The sequence below is a fragment of the Fukomys damarensis genome, unplaced genomic scaffold (genome assembly GCF_012274545.1).
Source record: "Fukomys damarensis isolate Sample0158 unplaced genomic scaffold, DMR_v1.0_HiC HiC_scaffold_28, whole genome shotgun sequence".
Classification (NCBI taxonomy): domain Eukaryota; kingdom Metazoa; phylum Chordata; class Mammalia; order Rodentia; family Bathyergidae; genus Fukomys; species Fukomys damarensis.
Genome location: NW_022900940.1, coordinates 40418460 through 40437531, shown reverse-complemented (window position 1 = coordinate 40437531; position 19072 = coordinate 40418460). Strand labels below are relative to the sequence as shown.

At 42.3% G+C, this 19072-nt stretch overlaps 1 protein-coding gene and 2 pseudogenes across 3 annotated transcripts in view; all 3 read right to left on the bottom strand.

Annotated features, from left to right (window-relative positions):
• Nucleotides 1-1977: 1977 nt before the first annotated feature.
• Actr8 (actin related protein 8) overlaps nucleotides 1978-19072 on the bottom strand; it is a 17452-nt gene continuing 357 nt past the window's right edge. The window contains exons 2-15 of one of the 3 annotated variants that reach the window (XR_784076.3): nucleotides 17572-17742; nucleotides 15463-15573; nucleotides 11898-12002; nucleotides 11189-11362; nucleotides 10589-10682; nucleotides 10120-10252; nucleotides 8252-8405; nucleotides 7288-7383; nucleotides 6664-6804; nucleotides 5039-5303; nucleotides 4142-4305; nucleotides 3091-3280; nucleotides 2183-2298; nucleotides 1978-2085 (exon numbers count right to left, since the gene is read on the bottom strand). Coding sequence is in view for 2 of the 3 variants with exons in the window: in XM_010643031.3 (XP_010641333.1) it covers nucleotides 3137-3280; nucleotides 4142-4305; nucleotides 5039-5303; nucleotides 6664-6804; nucleotides 7288-7383; nucleotides 8252-8405; nucleotides 10120-10252; nucleotides 10589-10682; nucleotides 11189-11362; nucleotides 11898-12002; nucleotides 15463-15573; nucleotides 17572-17742 (1752 nt within the window). In the remaining variant the exon portion in view is untranslated. The other 2 variants (XM_010643031.3, XM_033757100.1) reach the window with 2 other exon arrangements.
• On the bottom strand, nucleotides 12010-14828 carry LOC104875489 (annotated as a pseudogene).
• LOC117283639 lies at nucleotides 15691-15865 on the bottom strand (annotated as a pseudogene).

Here is a 19072-nt window from a genome sequence, read left to right as displayed (position 1 = left end):
TACTGATATAGGGGAAATACAACTCCCAACCTGCTAGGTGTCAGATGTGCCGAATTCATGTTCCCCAAAATTGAAAAATGAATTCCAAGGAAGAAAGGATATTAGGAGTAGGAAAGATTGGGGCCAGAGATTTAGTTCAGTGGCACCATGCTTGCCTTGCAAGCACAAGGTCCTGAGTTTGATCCCCATACAAAAAAAAAAAAAAAAGATAGTAGGAAAGATTTGAGAGTTCCGAGAAAGAAGCAGGCTCCAGAAAGTAGGTGCTACCAAGTTATTTCTCATGTAAATTTTTTTTTTTTTTTGGTATCAGGGATCAAACTCGGGTCCTTGTGCTTGTGAAGCAGTCAGTGAAACCACTGAGCTAAATCCCCGGCCCCCGAGTTATTTCTCCAAGAATGTGAGATAGGGCAAAATCTCGAGGTGGGTACAATGTGGGTCAGACTAATCAACCAAAGATTACAATTATAGCCACTTAGCTAATATTGATCTAATAGGAAAGCAGGGCACTTCCACAAGGGGATATGGATAACATCATTAATCTTGGCTTATCTGTGACTTCTAAAACAGGAACATTTTGGGGAAGGGACAATCCGGGATATTCTGGTGACCCATCCAGGTGAGATGCATGTCCGGACTTAATGGACTGGGTGGTACCAATTACAGTATAATCTCAAGTTTTCATTCATCCTTTAGGAAAACGAGTATAGCCATTGTGATTTTAATCTCAAGGCCTTGCCTTCCTCAGATGTGCCTCCAGCCACAATTTTGATGTCTCCACCTTTCACTATGTTTTTAAAAATTAATTTATCAGTATACTTTTGATAATGATCACTCATCATAGGGAAATTTTTACCTGTCCATATCTTGATTCTTTCCCCCCCCATTTCCTTTCCCTCCCTTCAACCCTCTTCCCCTCATTTACCAAAGCTTTATTTTTTTCCTTTTCCCTCTGTTCCCTTCCCCATCCCCCCTCCCATCTGAACACTTTTTCTACTTCCCAGTTTCTATCATCCATTTTAGTCATTATTTACCCTTTTGGTTTCTCACACAAGAAAAACAATGTGGTATTTAAATATGTGTCTGATTTATTTCTAACTGTATATTTTTATCTAACTTAGCTGTCTATAATATGCCTTGGTTCACGAACATAATTCCTTGATTCTGACTGCAGCCAAATTGCAAGCTTGGAATCATGGAAACATTAAATTCATGAGCTGAGGCACTACTGAATTTTAAGTCTTCCAATTCTACTTTCCTAAAAGCATCTTTTTATTATGCAAAGGTCACACAAAAAAATCTATTTGCAAATTATCTTTCCAGGGTCATGTCATTCCAGATATTTGTCTTATGGATAAAATAAAAATCCAAATGAAGAAGCATAAAGTGAGAACCTGCACATCCAGCTTCATAAGCAGATGCTTAGTAATGGCTGAGGCAGTATGTTTAATGTGGCAAGGCTCACTAAGTTATCCGGATGGTTTTCACTGTGCTTGGAAAAGTACTGGTGATAAAGATGGATATGGTTAGGTCAAAACTTGGACCAGTCACCAACTTCCTATGAATCGAACATCTGCCTTTTCTCCTCCACCCCCCCCTTTTGGAGGGCAGTACTCAAAATTGAACCCAAGACCTTTGTACTGAGCCATACCCAGACCTTTTAATTCTTTTTTGATTTTTTGAGACAGGGTTTCACTATGTAGTTGACTCCTGTGGAACTCACTGTGTAGCCCAGGCTGGTCTCGAACTTGCAGCGATCCTCCTGCCTCAGCCTCCAGAGTGCTGGGATTACAGGCATGCACAAATCAGACCTTTTAATTTTTGAGACAGGTCTCTCTAAGTTGCCCAGGTGATTCAGACTTTTGATCCTCCTGCTTCACCCTCCCAAATCATTTCTATTTAGGAAGGAAACAAGATTTTCCTTTCAGCTGTTGTATTGTTTTGTTTGGTCAAGTAACAGTTTTCTTTACCTAAACCCACCTGAGAGCAAGTCCAGTTAAGGAAAGCCAGGCAGCCCAGCCTTCAATCTGTGCCTCTGGGAATCTAAACCTGAATGGGTCCCAATCTTTTTTGTACTCCAGCAGAAAACTGAAAAGCAGAACCAAAAATAACCACAACACTTTTTACTGTTTGGAATTCCATGAGGACACACAAGTCACACTACAAGTGTACAGAACTCAGATACCTGCTGTGTCCTAGACAAGAGGGAATGTGGCAGGACCAGCCAGCTCTCACAAGTCACACCCTCGTGGCTGCCTGAGGCTGCCCACTGATGAGGCTTGGAAGTCCACCTAGGCTCCCCTGAGGAAGGACAGGCAAAGTGTGACAGGTAAAAGGGAAACAAGGCGATTTTTAATCTCAACACTGTTCTTTTAATAAAAACTGCAACTTCAGGACAAACCAGTCAAAAATCCCTACAGTCCTTGCAGAAACAAATTCCCTTTTACTTGCAAATGGGTCTTATCCACCTTATAGACTACAACAGGCACTCCATTAAAGATGGGCTAGGGCTGTATCACCTGGAGTGGCCCATCACACTTCGCCTGCAGAGCTGTCCCCCTTCATGTGTAAACAGAACCTCCTTTTGCATAGATCCTCAATTCCTAGGATTTCCGCTCCTAAATCCCCCAGAAACATACACAGCTCAAGGGTACTTCTCCTCTTAGAGGGCCCGCCCTCTATTTCTGAGTGTACACTTCTAAAATTCTGCCTAATCTCTTTATTGCATCTTACTGATGCATTCTCAAGTCTTCTGGGATGGAAACCAGCAAACCTATAGGTGGGCAGGGTGAGTCAAGGGTCCACATCTCTACTTGGGGATCTCCACGGTTATCCAGCGATATTCACCAAGGAGGGCATTCAACAGCAACATCTGACATCACTGGAGAGTTTATGAAACCCTCCCAAAGGGGCAGAAGAGTTTACAACTGAAGAGTAAGTTCATATTTATCCTCAAATGTCCCAACTATGAAAACACATAATATCAAACCAATGTTATATCCTGAACATAAAGTGGAATTCATTTATTTTCTATGAAAATTAAGGATGTAATTCAATAAATTAAAATATATACATTCTTCAAGTCTTTTATACCAAGAGACTTGTTTCTGGTCTTCAACTGTGGCTTTTCCTTCCCACTTCACCACACAAAAGCAGCGCGTTCTCGTAACATGCGGACGCCAAAGCGCTGCCATTCTCGCTGATAGATCCACAGTTCCTGTGTCGTATCCAAACATGCCAACACTGCCCCTCCTTTCCACGCAATCAGCCGGGGATCCATGTCCTAGACAAGTGACAGAGTTACTTGAGCATGAGCAGATAAAACTATTTCAGCATTTACTTCAGCTGGGAGGAACACTTGCTGAGTCAGTAATAAACCAGATTTTCCACTGGCATTAAAGATAGCAGGGCTCACAAACAGATCTCTTTCAACCAACAAAAGCAGCTTCATTTTTATTACTGAGTATGTTCCTCTTTACTACAAATAGTTGCTACAGGCAGGAGCACATAAAATAATCTTGATGTCTGTATGGAATACATCCCCACTGGCTGGGCACAGTGGTGCATGTCTGTAATTCTAGCACTTAGAAGACTGGGACAGGAGGATCTCAAGTTTGAGTCCCACCTGCGCAACTTAGTCCCACCCTATCTGAAAATACAAAACACTAATTGGGGATGTCGCTCAGTGTGAGGGCCCCGGGTTCAATCCCGAGTACCTAAATAAATGAATGAATGAATCACCACAATATTAAATATCCACATATGTTAAAATAAGAACATTGCCAAGAATTGTAGTGAGATTTAATGAAATACACACATGATCTATTTCTAAGTTTTTGGGTTTGTGTCAAGATAGCTCAAGGCAAAAAAGATCCTTAAAGATCTCAAGTCCAGGGAGCAACAGAAGCTCATTACAACTGAGATAAAAATGGAGCTGTCCTGACTGTCCCAGAAGCCACCCCCAGCACATTCTGCCACATATATGACCTGTTGAAAGTAATTTTTCCACTTCCCCAGGCCCTCAAGGACTTAAGACACAAGCCATGCCTCTCAGGATTTTATCTGTCCACATACATCACAATTAGAAATAACTAATGCTCCTTTTATTTTCACATAGTCCAACCTACATCATGAAACAACAAACCTTAGGCCTTGTGATCACATCTACATTTTCAATAATTCGCCTGAATGAAGGAGGCATTTTGTTAAGAATTCTGTGCTGCAGGAATTCTTGTGCTTTGTGGAACATCAAACCACCTCCCACCACCAGGATGGAGCTGTACATCTTCTTTTTGGTATCATCAGATGCTGAAAGAGACAGTGAAATTCCTTCTGTCCACCCACCAACACTCCAGGAGAGCCACCGTCATCTCTTATTTATACAACTGCCACAAGCACCTCGAAGATCTCCCTCCACCCTCCACCCTGCAACCAGAGGAACCCTGCAAGACACACATGAGAATGCTGCTGCCCTACCCTCCACATTTCGCACCCGGCAAGATCAGGACCAAATCCTGCAAGGCAGCCCCTAAGGTCCAGTGTATGGTCCTCGCCGGCTCTTAACCTCATCCCCACACCCTGCTTCCCGGCCACAACGGCCTTCACACTTCTTCCTCCGCCTGGAATGCCACCTGATCCGTGACTATCCCCCCTCATACCATAAGTCCCTTACATGGCTTATTTAAGAGCCTCCCGTGCCTCCTACCTTCCATACCTTCTCCAGCATTAAGTAAAAACTTGCCTCACTGAATCTGTCAATCAGAAGCTCTCAGTCAGGACCCTTTAGTTTAACTCTGTAGCACCCACTATAGTTGTAATTTCACATTTGTGTGGTAATTTGTTTTGATGTCTTTCTCTAGGCTATAAGGCCAATTCTATCTCATTACTGTTTCCCTGCATCTGGCAAGGGAAGCAGAGAGCAGGTGCTCAGTAGTTTTTTGATGAATATACTACAATGCTCAAATACACCCTAGGCTGGACCAATTCGTTCTACCGTGACCTCATTTCATTACTATCCCCTAGTCTCCTCAGATGTGCTTACAACAGCAGTCTATGCTGTGAAGGATGGCTTTATCAAGGCCCAGGGCTTTCCCTTCAAACAGCGAGATGGCAGTCTTCCTGGACATCAAAGCAGTGAGAGCCTCCTCAGAGTCGTTGCCGGCCATCAGGCAGTCTCCCTGGGAGGACCCCAAGTCCACCTCCTGGGAATGAAGTCTTTCTGGAAGATCAGAAGACTGGCCTCGAAGATCCCCTTCAAATCCAATGGGTTTGGATGCAGACTTTCGGTCAGCAGTAGCTTTTGCAGACTATAAATCAATCAAAGGCAATAATGGCATCAATGGTATTACTTCAGGAGAACACTGTTGTCTCTCTGGATCCCACCCCTCTGGCCCATCACTACGTATCACTAGGACAAGAGAGCATGCACAGAGCTGCCTAGCATGCACCTCCTAGGAGCTAGGAGTGGCAGGATGAAGTGGTTCTGGAAAACTCAAAGCAGTCTCTGACAGAACCTCGTCACCACCCGGTGCGTTTTAAAACTGAAACGTCGATGCAGACAGACTTTCTTCCTTACAAGAGAGTGTTAAAGTGAAACATTTCTGTGGGACCCATGTGCCAACTGGCTATCATGGAATCCTCATTTTCAGATCCTAACTACTACCCCATGCTTGCCTCTGGGGTAGGAACAAAGACTAGAAAAGGTTTCCAGCCCTCATCTACTCTCCATCATAAGCTGCTGACATTTCACTAGCAAATAAAAGCTTTAATTCATGCTCTTACAGTAGAGATCCTGTTAGCAAACCTAGCTGTGGAAAAAAATTCAGCTTTCTGCCTGTCACATACCTTTCACCTTATAATTACAGAGTAGGTAAGACTGTACTGAAAATACTATTGGATAAATACTCAGAAGCAGGCAGATAAACAAATAATATATGCCAAAAGAAAGTGCTTTCATTTTTGTAGAGGAGTTGCCCATTTTTCCACCCTCTTTTGTATCAGTCTCATTAAAGAATGACTTTCCAGTTCAAAAAAGCAAAGAAAAAGAAAATGCTTTCATAAAGCTCACTTTCAATTGTGTGGACTGGCATTCAAAAAACTTGTGTCAACTGAAGGAAGAAATCTGCCATCCAGTTTTAAATTCACTCATTTCATCTATTATTCTAAAAATGGAACAGTGAGCCAGGTATGGTGGTGCACACCTATAGTTCCAGTACTCAAGAGGAGGCTGAGGCGGGAAGGAGAGCTAGAAGTCTGAGGCCAACCTGGGCTACATAGTGATTTCAAGGCCAGCCTGAACAGCGTAGCAAGACCCTGTCTCCAAAAATAAAAATAAATAAAAATAAAAATGGAGTTAGCTGTGGTGGCAGATGCCCATAATTCCAGCATTCTGGGGAGGCAGAAACAAGAATGGGAGATGGAAAGTTTGAGCCCAGCCTGGGCAACTTAGCAAGACTCTGTGTCAAGATGTTTTTTAAAAAGGCCTGGGGATATAGTTCAATGGTCCTGGGTTCAAAGCGCAGTAGCACAAAACTGAAGAAGCAAACATAAACACAGTATCAGGATTAGCCTGAGGAAGGCTGCAGAGGTGGCAATGATCTATCAAGACTGGGCATGGTTCTCCTTCAGAAAAAAAAACTCTTCTCTCCCACCAGAATTGCTGCAGACCTGTTCCTGCTTGCTTTGCGTGGCCAGTAGGTAATGTTCATCATGAGGATCCTCAGGATCACCTTGGGATCTGTGCTGCAAGGTTGTCATTTTCTGTCCAACAATTCCAAAAGTGGCTGGGTAAAATAAAGCCATTGGAGCCTACACACAGAGGGAAAGAGTCATCAGGAAAAGAACAGACACAGCTTACTGAAACAAATAGATTAACTAAATCTTAATCTTCCAATGAAATGGGCAGATCCAGTCCTCTAAGTGAGACCAGGCAGCACGACAGGTCAGAAAATCCACTCAGCCAACTGAACAGGTGAAATGACACCAAGTGAGAGACATCGCAAAGCTCATGTGAAGTAAGTGCCTCATAATCTACTTTATAACGTCCTAATAAAAGCGGTGCCTCTTTCCCTAACAACACATTACACATCACATTCTGACTAATTGAAAACACGGTCCTTAAGGACCATCTAAGTTGTACTCTATCATAGGCTGAATGTTCATTAGGGGTTGACCTGCAAACAGTCCATATTCTGACCTCACAAGAGTCTCAGTTTGTACAGCACACTGTCTCTTGGTCTGACCAAATCTTACCACTTTGCTACCTATGGAAATATACACCTATGCTGTTACCTGGAGCTTTTCATCTCCTAATCGAAACTGGTAAAGCAAGGCAGGAGAATCTGGATGTCGAATCTGAAATTCATGGTCCTGAAGCCCAGAGATGTCCTGATTCCAGGAAAAGATGCTGTCAGTAAATCAGCAAAAATGAATGTAAACGCCTCAAATTATGCATAAGCCTCTCCATCATCTAAATCGCACACATAAAAGGCCATCTTACAACTCTGTACCACACTCACTGTAACTTAGTAAGACAAGTTCAACTGCACTTTGCTTCCTTATTTCATATTTCTAAAATTTCAAGCACTTGCAATTTTCATTTTTCTATTGGTATACATTCATACAAATAATGACCACAATCAATACACTCCCTCAATAATTGCAAAATTTAACTTTTTTATTTTACTTTTTTTAACACTTTTTATTTCTCAAATTTTTAACATTTAGAATTTTACTGCCTGAAAAAAACGTTTTTAAAAAGTCTAAAAGCAAAAATAAAAAAGACAGGAATAAAAAAGATGTGACTAGTGACTATTCACAATATTAAGAAAGTGCTTCAAGTTTTAACATTTAATTAAATATCTGTTCCCACGTACTTATCTGTTGTATTTGCTAAACCTAAGTTTTATCTTCATACTTTATGATAAAATCAGACTAATACAAAGAGGGAAATTTGCTAAACTCTTTCCTATTAAAACAAGTTCTTGGGCCAGGGATTTAGCTCAGTGGTTCCACCGCCTGCCTTGCAAGCGCAAGGACCTGAGTTTGATCCCCAGTGCCAAAAAAAATTTTTTTTTAATTAAATTAAAAAAAACAAGTTCTTTTCCTGTGCCTCAGACACATCCTTACCAACACAATCATACCAAAAGAGCTTCAGCTTCAAGGCTCTATTAACTTGGGTTACAAAGAGCAGCATGATATTGTTTAAATATTCTCCCAAAAGCAAAAATAGTCAGCAATACTATTTTGTTCCCACCTGATCTAAATGACAGAATGTTTCTTTAAGGTGCTGGAGTAGAAGGCAATCCATTTTATTTGTTAACTGGCATTCTCTATAAGGGAACCCAGCTCGCTGCATGAGCCAGTAAAAACATCTTGACACATCAGATCCCCCATATGCTAGACAGAGCCTAAAGTTGAGAGAAAAGCAGATGGTTAATCTGTGAGTCAAGAAGCTGCATGGGCCGGGGATTTAGCTCAGTGGTTCTGCCGCCTGCCTCGCAAGCACAAGGGCCTGAGTCGATCCCCAGTACTTAAAAAAAAAAAAAAAATGCAAAGGTGTTTCAGTAACTCCATTAGGCAGAGTAAAACCCAGCAAGTTTTTTTTTTTTTTGGTTTTTTGAGACAGGGTTTCACTATGTAGTGAGACTGACCTGGAACTCACCATGTAGCTCAGGCTGGTCTTGAACTCACAGCAATCCTCCTGCCTCAGCCTCCCGAGTGCTGGGATGACAGGCATGAGCCACCATGCCCGGCCCCCAGCAAGTTTTAATAAATGTTTCTTAAGATCTGAATGAAAAGAATGAGACGTGGTGGCACACACTTGTAACCCCAGTATTCTGGGAGCTTGAGACAGAAGGATCACAAGTTCAAACCTAACCTGGGTAACTTAGCAACTTAGTGGGATCTTGTCTCAAAATTTGAAAATAAGAAAAGGGCTGGAGATGTAGCTCAGAGGAAGGGCCTGGGTTCAAGCCCCAGAACTACCACTACCAAAGGGGGTAGGAGGGAAGAACTGAATCAAAGGATAGAATGGAAAGATGGAAAAGAGAAAGGGAAATTTAGCCAAAACCAGTAATGGGTCAACAAGAAGTTGTACCGTGTGCAAAAATGTATTACAGATTAAAAACAAAGAATACACTATTAAACCCAGCTCATTTTCAAGTCAATGTATACTCACCATAGGACAGCTGTTTGGCTCTCCCCATTCACAAGCATATAAGGTTAGCAGGTACTGATAAGACAAACTTATGACAGAAAGGCTCATAGAAAACTGTGTATTAACTGAAGGTTTCTATGATTTGGGAGGATCCCTGAAATACTAGGAAGAGACTGGGGGCCAGCATTCTCTCCACACTTTGAGAATCAATGGCATTAGATAATCCAAACAATGGGTGATCCAAATAACACACTGGGTTTTAGAATGCACTGTAAATTGGGTTGTGAGGCAGTAGATTAACCTCATGAACTGCTTGAACCCTCTTTCAGATTTGTTCTATACATTTAGACTACCTAATGGGAGGGAGAGAAAAAGCCATCTTGAGACCACCACAAAATGCTACACAGAACCCAGATAGGCATTACCTAAGTAGATACACATTATCTGTGTCAAGATGTCTCAGGAGACATGGAGCAAACCTGCTCCTGTTAGTTACTCATTAACTTATGAATCAGTGATGATATCATGAGAAGACAGTCACCATAAAGTTATTCATCACTAACTGAACACAACTGTGACAAGAAACGTAAATGCTCAGAGAATTCACAGCTGAGAAATCTGTTTTCTTCTACATGACTTGCCTGACTACCTTTTCTGTGTGTGTAATTAGTTCTGCTATAGTAGATCACAATGAAAGACAAGGGCTAACATTTATGCTTCCTTTGTGGAAATCACAAAACACATACCAGAACTTTTAGGAGCTACTGAGGTGAGTTCATATTAGAAAGTTCCAATAAAGGCAAAATTCATCTGTTTTTAGCATTACTAGAATGCGCATTTCCACAATTTGCTGGTTTGCTATATGCAGACTTTTGAACATGTAATTTCTCATAAATAATTCCGTGATGAACTGAACAGCCTGTGAGGGGAGGGGAGGAAGGAATGCTACCTCCCAAGTTCCTTACCGAGTGTTCCGATGAGACACCCCATCCTCCACGCAGCACACACTTGTCTTCTGGTCCCCAACGTCTACAATACAAGTGCTGCTTAAGCCACTTCCGAAGGTAGCACACACAGACTCTTGATGAACCACAATCCCTAAAAATCAAAACGCAGAGGAACAATCAGCTATGGAGCAATAAAGATTATAAAGTAATCAACTACAGTCAGGCACCTGTAAACCTCGGGCAAGCGTCTAGCAGCACTAGCCTTTCAGAATAAGCATTTACCTATACCAGTGAATCAGGTGAACGCTCTCATCGAAAAAGAAAAAAACAATTTCATTTAAAGTAGGTCTCACTGCAGGGCTGGGGGTGTAGCTCAGTGGTACAGCAGTTGCCTAGCATGTGCAAAAAGCCCTGGGTTTGATCTCCAGCACCACAAAAAAATAAAAAAAATTTTTTTTCAAATGTTTCATTCAAATATCAGACATACCTGAGAAACCCATCTTCATTAGTATCATATTCACTAGTTCTTTCACATGCTGTTTATTATAGATATCAGGAATTAATAAGATACACCTATAATACTAAAAAGAACAAGAAAGAAAAAAATACAAAAAGGTTAAATTCAAGTCCAAGGTTAATACCCAAGTGCAGTCAAATCCAATCCTTCCATGCCTGTGCTGAAGGAGGCTTCTCTCCACAAAAGCTGAAGCTGTGGGGAAGGCCTGGAGTAAAGCTCAAACCTCTGTACCATCCTCTGAATTTACCCCTGCACCCAACCTGGAATCACCCCCAATTTATAAAATGATAAGTAAGACAAGTAATATGTCTGAAAAATAAACAGAGGGAATACATAAGCATACGTGAACTTACTGATTTAGGAACAATAGTAAAAGACACCAAAGAAACAGCACAAGACAGACAGAAACCACTGAAGAATTAAGTGAAGAAAAATTATCCTCAACACCCAACCGAGAATGCAGACTGCGTCAATAAGGACATTATCTTGCAAATAACTCAGAAGCATAAACGTGCACTGGCCAAGAATCTTTAAGACAATCCAAGTAACTGAGCAAGCATTTTATCTCACCTTTAAATCTTTCAGAGGGATTTCCAAGTATTTTTGAATTGCATGAGACCATATCACTTCAATATCTGCCAGAACAGCTGTAAGGGAGCCCCCAGGTCCAGGGTGAATATTTAACTGACCTCTTCTGATGGGCCAGTGAATATTGTAACAGTCCAGCGGATTAACATACAAGGCCTAGAAAAGGAAGGGAAGAAGACAAATACACTGTTAAAACTCTCAGGCAGGAGGATCACAAATTGGAGCCCACACTAGAGTGACAAGACCCTCTGTCAAAAAAAAAAAATAAGGTAGGGGTGGTGGCACAAGCCTATAATCCCGGCACTTAGGGGAAGCTGAGACAGGAGGATCACAAGTTTGAGCTCAGCCTAGGCAACTCTGTACCTCAATGAAACATTGTCTTAAAAATAAAAACAGGCTGGGGGTGTTGCTCAGTGTGAAGGCCCTAGGTTCAATTCCTAGCACCTCAAAAGAAAAAACAAAAAATCCACTCTTTTAGGGTTCTCTATATTCACATCTCAAAAATTTAAGGCCAGAAATGAACATTTTCTCAACATTCTAGATGCTGCAGGGAGCATTCAGCAATTCAGGGCACCGTATGGATACTGGGCTTCGAAGTGGGATTACAGAGAACTAGAACTGTGTAGCAAAGTGAAATTTAGGAGTAACATCAGGTTTTCCTCTTTTGATTTATTCTAAGGAAGTTTCTTACCTCTTCTCCTACCAAATACTCAGGATGATGAGATGTGTTTGTCCACTTATTTCCAGAACAGTGATCTAAAATCGCAGGTCGCATCTGCTTGTTGTAGGAGCGTGCCTGAAAGGAGAAGGGGCCTTCGTATTCAAGGGGAGCGGCAATAAGAGTCCCTCTCCTCCCTCACTCATAGAGTAGACACAGCAGTAAATTTTCTAACCACAAATCTGAGATATTTGCAAAACACAGACTGGTCACAAAAGGATTCTCTTGTCCTTTTCCACAATCTTGATATTTCCCATGAGTTTAACACTTAGGCTGTGACTCACTATCAATCCAAAATTAAAACTGTACTTCTGTTTCAAATTGAATGCAAATATATGACACGTTTTTTTTTTTTTTTTTTTTGGTAGCGGGGATTGAACTAGGGACCTTGCAATTGCGAGGCAGGAACTGGCACCACTGAGCTAAATCCCCAGCCCGACATGTCTATTTTGATTCATCATATGAAACTAAGGACGTAGTAAGAAAACAGCTTTCCACCACGATCATGGGAACCGGGATATAGGCTCGGGTATGAACATAAATTTTCATTTACTTCCCTTGAGAAACACAACTGTCCACATTTTCTGGCTTATCTAAGTACTTGTGACACTGATTCAGGTATCCTATCATTTTTTTTTTTTCAATCTGCATTCTAATCCTCGGTTTATTCAATATAATTCCTTTACTCTACACAACAAAGTACAAATACAACCTTATCTAAAATGCTATAAAGTTACAAAACTCAAATTTTATACCACTGACTGCACAATAAAAGCCAAAGAAAAAGCAATGTACAGTTGCCAAGGTAACCTGCACGAATGGCAGGTGAAATGGGTGGCTCCAGGACAACCTGCACAGCTGGCTCTCCAACTGCTCACCAACAGTTCAGAGTAAAGAAGACAAATGGGGTGGGTGTATAGGTGAGAACACAGAATCGTCATGACAACTAACACAGGGCAGGGGGAGTCTTTCTAGGGTGTTTGATCCCAGAGGCAGGAAGAGGACTCAAGCAGGGATCAGGGGGCCAGGCCTAATGGGAGTGGTGGGTTGGTCCCAAGGTAAGAGCAGATCACCAAGTCGTCTGGAAAGGTTGGCACATCCTGCCACCTGCAGGCTTGCTCATTCCTACAGACGCAGCCGCTGCACAGACTCATGAGATGTGAATGGTGAGCTTTTAGACAGAAAAGTGCAGGGTGCCTCTGTGGGCACAGCCCGGACCAAGAGCACTTCTGCAGCCAGAACCCGCCTGAAGAACAAGTGTCTGCACCGCTGCCTCCGAAGCCGCCTGACCGAGGGTCCTCTCCTACTGCTCCTCATTGTTTTAGAGGAGAGACAAGACTGAGCCGAGTGGACTAAAGAGGAGCGAGCTTCGGCAGGCTTGTCTATCGGGAAGAGCTGGAGCTAGGGCGGCTTCTACGGCGGCGGCGGCCAGGAGAACGGACCGCCTGCGTACAGGGAGGGGCCCTGCGCCTCGGGGAGTGTGCCCTCCTCCTCACCCATGGGGGTGACCCGCGCCACCTGGGTGGTGGTGGGAGCATTCTCCTGGGAGGCTCAATCGCCGGGGCAGCGGCCTAGGCCAGGGGTGCAGCACGGCAGTAGCAGTGATCTCCTGACCACCGATTTGTCCTCCATCCATGTGCTTCAGGACCTTCTCGGCTTCCTCTGGATTCTCAAACTCCATATCTGCAAAGCAGTTGATAGATGAGGCTGCGTCCTTCCTACAGGCATAGTCAGTCATTTTAATCTTCCCATAGGTGGAAACATCTTCACCATGTGATCCTTAGCCACATTCCGGAAGCCTCCCGATGTCTACTTTGGCGGGTTTAGGGGCAGGGCCTCGCCTCTTCTTCTCCTTTTCATCTCTTTTAGGTGGTTTGGATTTGGAGCGGGAGCACCGGCTGTTGTCATGTTTGCACCATGAAGGGCTTGGGGAGCCCGGGGAGCTGCTGGAACGAGAGCCGCGGCATGTACTAGAGCTTGCAGAACGGCTGGATGCTGAAGCGGAACTGGAGCCACTGCCTGAGCCTGTGCTGGGGCTAGAGCCTGCACTCGAGGGGAGCTGGACTGAGACCTGGTGCTGCTGCTTCCAAAGGAAGCACTCCACCTCTTCCGGGTCTGATGCCTGCCACGTCCTTCTCACTAGATTCCTTGGTGGCCCCCTTGTCTTTACAGCAATCCTTGGACTTCTAACGGAAGGGTCCTTGCGTTTGGTAGGAGGAGGAGCCATTTGCCCACCACCGCCGCCACCACCTCCTCCTGCTCTCTTCCAGGTATACTATAATTATGAAGGGTTTTTTTTTTAAAGGAAATCCTAACTTGTATTTGCATAATGACATGGAGAAAACACGTAAATGGTATTACAGTCATGTGGGACAAGACATTTTGGTCAATGACAGACTGTGTGTACAACAGGGTCCCAAGATTATGATGTAGAGCTGAAAAATACTGATTACCTACCAAGAAGACATGGCACAAGCATTACTAACCTCTCTGCAGTGTTCCTGGTACAAACCAACCTGCTGCACTGCCTGTCATATGCAGATACTGTACATACAATTGTGTACAGTGCATAATCCTTGATACCAGCAGCAATCAACTATTACCAGCTTGTAAACTCAATATACTTTTTAATCTTTATTTTGGAAATTATTTCTTCTACATACATATTTTCTTAAAGTTAATTTGTTAAACCAAATGGAGCAAGGTCCTCTAAGAAGTATTCTAGAAGAATACTGTTACCAGAGAAAACCACAGCTCCGTGCACTGCTGCTCACAAAGATCTCCTGGAGGGACAGATGTGGAGGTGGAAAACAGCAGCCACTGCAGACATAGCTAAGGTGGTATTTCAGTTTTTACAAAAAAATTCAAAAGTGGGGAAAAATGCTAAATGTTATTTCAAAATAGTGAAAGGTTTTTAAAAATTTTAGTTTATAAAGTAAAATATTTTCAGTAAACATAGGCTAATTTATTTATTTGTTTGTTTGTTTTTTGAGACAGGGTCTCACTATGTAGTTGAGACTGACCTGGAGCTCACTATGTAGCCCAGGCTGGTCTTGAACTCAGAGCAATCCTCCTGCCTCAGCCTCCTGAGTGTTGGGAGTACAGGTGTGCAACACCACACCTGGCTAGGTTAATTTATTTTTAAAGAAAGAGAAATTAAGTAAACGCAGTGTGCCGTAAGTGCACAGTATCTGTAGAGTTCATAGTGGTGGACAGTAATGTGCTAGGCCTTTATATTCACTGAGGCAACTCCCAGCTACAGGAACTATATTCATGTTAGGTGCTCTACAGACATGTGCCATTCTTTCTCTTTTATATTCTCTTTTTAATGTTTAGGTACATTAATACTACTGTGCTACAACTGCCGACATAATTCAGTAGTTTGTAGCCTATGAGTTTTATGCTGTAAGGTGTAGCCTAGGTGTCCAGAGGCTACATCAGTGATGTACTCACTATGTGTCCCCATCATTAAGCAACACATGACTGTATACTCTAAGAGGTGGAAAAAGGATAAAGCTGAGGAAAAAGTTAATTGAACCTGTTCAGGAGACACAGGAATCCGTCTTGTACCATTTGACATCTTTTTAGACCATATTGCTTGATCCACCATTTTAAGGCCATTTTGTCTTTGTTCGTTACTCTCGGGTTTCTGGGGAGGGCAGGGTAAAGGATTCAGTTAAAAGAGAAAGCAATATGACATGCTGTCAATTTAATACATCATTAGAAAGTGTTCACTCATCAAATAGCAATCCTTAATCTCTGTCAAATATAGTAATCTTAAGAATTTCAGAATTTTAAATAGGGCTAAGGATAGCTCAGAAGTGGAGTACTTGCCTCTCTACTAGGCCGAGTTCAATCCCTAGCACTGCAAAAAACAACAGAAAACCAGGAAACCCTCTGTTATACTACACTTGATCTTAGCCAAAAGGCCGAGAAGCGATAACCCTCTGTTATAAACTAAAAAGTCAAAATGGAGTTCTGGCTAAAACCAACTACTTGCAAGAAATCTATAACCTCAAGTGATTTACAAAGCACTTCAAAGACTTCCATGCATCTATTAGTTTAACAATGTCTTCACACGAAAAACATGGTGGATACGTAAGGTTAAAAAACTGTATTACAGAAGACATACGGCCATCAGTGCACCTCAAAACACGCTCCTTTGCTTTGAACACAGTTACTCCATCATTTTTTGTTTGTTGTTTTTGTAGTTCAGACTAGACTTGAGCTTCCCGTGTAGCTTAGGCTGGACTTCAACTTGCACTTGCGGTGACCCTCCTGCCTCGGCTGCTGCGATTATAGGCATCACCACCACACCCGGCCCATCCCAACATTCTTGCCATTTTCTGAAGCAGCTCTGAAGTCGTCCCTGAATTTACAAGTGTGATCAAAGGTACGGTGAATGTTGCTGCTGAGTGCCATTCAACAGAAAGGCAGGCTCACAAAACATTAGGGCACGTCCTCATCTGTCTTATACCAGATATGACACTGAGCACCTTACAGCTCTTCCCCAAAGTCAAAATGATCACGAAAGATAAACAGTTTGAATCTATCCCTTACATCACAGCAGCTACAGCAGCACAACTGAAAACTTGAAAAAGAATTTCTAGAACTGATAAAAAGTGGCAAGAATGGAGAAATAAGTTATGTTTGAAGTGAGGGGGGAGTATTCTGAGGGAGATTATAGCAGTGTGTCTTTTACTATATATGATTACACATTCACTCTATTTTTTACCATACTTGTATATTTTACTTTAATTAACAAGTATTGAAGTTACTGTGATACTGCAGGCTCTTATATTGGCATATTGTTCTGAAGCTTACAACGAGACTTCAGAAGAGTGCTAACTACGGACAGAATCCCAAAGTTTACTATCACAGTTATAAAAATTCTTTTTGCCACAGGGTCTTGCTATGTAGTTTGAACTGGCCTTGAACTACTATGTAGCCCAGGCTAGCCTTTGTGGCAATCCTCCTGCCTCAGCCTCGCAAGTGTTGGGATTATAAGCATGCACCAACATGCCCAGCAATAAAACTCTTAAATTCTTAAAACTGTCCTTGATTTAAAACTCAAAAGCCAGATGTGAACCGTAATGCAATATACAGATTGAACACCTATCACAATTTTTTTTTCTAACCATAACCACCTGCAAAATTAAGATGAGTGAATGCTTACTGAAAAGAAATATATTCTTTTGGCTTGAAATTATGGTTTGATGTAAAATTTTAGTATGTGCTTATTATAGCAATTCAATTTGCTAATGAACTGAAAATGAGCTTTATTTAAACTACATAAATACTACACACACACACACACACATCTGGAAGAAAATCTAGCTGTTTATTAATAAAGACCTGGACGTATCACTTTAAGTGAATGCCATTCGGTATCTTTCATTAAAGATTACCTTTGTTAACACCAACATTAATCCTGGTGGGTTAAAGAACGGGATTTACTTTTGTTGTAACGAGTTAAAAAAAAATCTAAAACAGCCTTAGATGACAAATGAAATGTGCTGAATGACATTGTTATTTAAAAACATGGTAAAAATACGCAGATGTTGACTCCTAGGTACACCTGAGTGTCTAAGCTTTCCCAAGGACACAACTTTGGGCTTAGTCTCCAGCACCTCCATTTCCGACTTACATTCAGTCCCTCCCTTAGGAGCCAGTTGTCCTTGTACAGAGGCTGGCCTTGTTGCTTGTGTCTCCGTGCAATGACATGAGGAATGCTGGCAGGGAGCGTGTCTGTGGCTCGACCAATTCTTAACGTTGTTGAGCCTGGATGTATGACAACAATAAAGTTGCTCTGGATTTGCTGTAAATATAAAATATAGCAGTATAACTTTAGTAAATAATACACGCGCAACAAGTTAAGTAACATACAGATAACAAGTTAAACTAAACTTCCTATACAGACCACAGGACTCAAAAGTATCAAAGTGAATTAAGGAAATATTGCTATGGAAGTTAAGGCAGTGATGGCCAACCTTTTAGAACTCTTAGAATGTAACAGCTGCTGCAGCGAGCTTGCCATAGGTTCACTACCACTGGGTTAAGGGTTCTGGCTCTGCATTCAAACATCTGGCTGCAAATTCAGAGTGTATGGATAATATCCCTACTCACAGTTTTTATAAGGTTGAAATGTAGCTTAGAGTCCAGCCTGTGGGAATACTAGGTCTTATCACACTGAAGCCTTGTAAAATTCTCACCAGTTTTACAAGAGACTGTAGCTTCTATGGCCCATTTGAAGACCTCCTGCTGTCTTTCCCTACCCTAGAAGATATCCTGATTTATTGTCTATGCCTTTATAATCTCCTTCCCCAAGATTTCTACCCTTTCCCTGACTCCTAATTCCCTGCAGATCTCAACCCAAATGTTGCCGCCTTTGAAGAAATCACCTGTCAGGGCTAAAAGCACTCTCTGTGTTCCCGTTACCTCCCTAGGGTCCTCTGCACTAATCCATTCCACACCATGCTTTGATATTTTTGCCCCACCCCCAAATGCAGTTCTTGTACAGGGCCTCTAGTAGAGTGGGAAAATCCTGCGAGTAGGAGGGCAAGGCCCCTACAGCCCACGCAGTCGGCCCCTTCAACTAGATGGGTGGAGAAACCAGGCCAGTGCAATGCTAACAACCATGCCGAGGGCTCACCCACCTCGTGCCTGGCACTGTGCTGTGCACTATACAGCTGCCTCCCTAGGTATTATGCTTAAGCCACTACCTGCTAGTGAGGAAACCGCCTCAGAGATAGCTAACGTGAAAAGAGGAGCATTTCATGTCTCCTTAATTCTGGGAATTGCGGTATCCTTTCCCCCATTTTCCTATAGGAATACTTGTGTTTTCTTTGATTAATGTTTGTGTATAGAGACCTCTTTCCTGCCGTGATGCTGCATGTAGTTTTTTTTTTTTTTTCTGATTAGTCTGACTTAATCTTGTTCTGTTTTTAAGGCACGGTTTATGTGTATTTAGTCCAAGTTTGCCCTTTAAATTTGAAATGACTTTCATTGTCTGAGATTTGTTAACAAAGAAAACAGCCTGGGAACCAGTAACAATCCCCAAGTATAGGCTCCCCCCGTTAAACTCTCCTGGCAACCACTTAATCTGCCCAACCTGGGAGGCCGGTGAGGCTACCGGGTGGGAGTCGCTG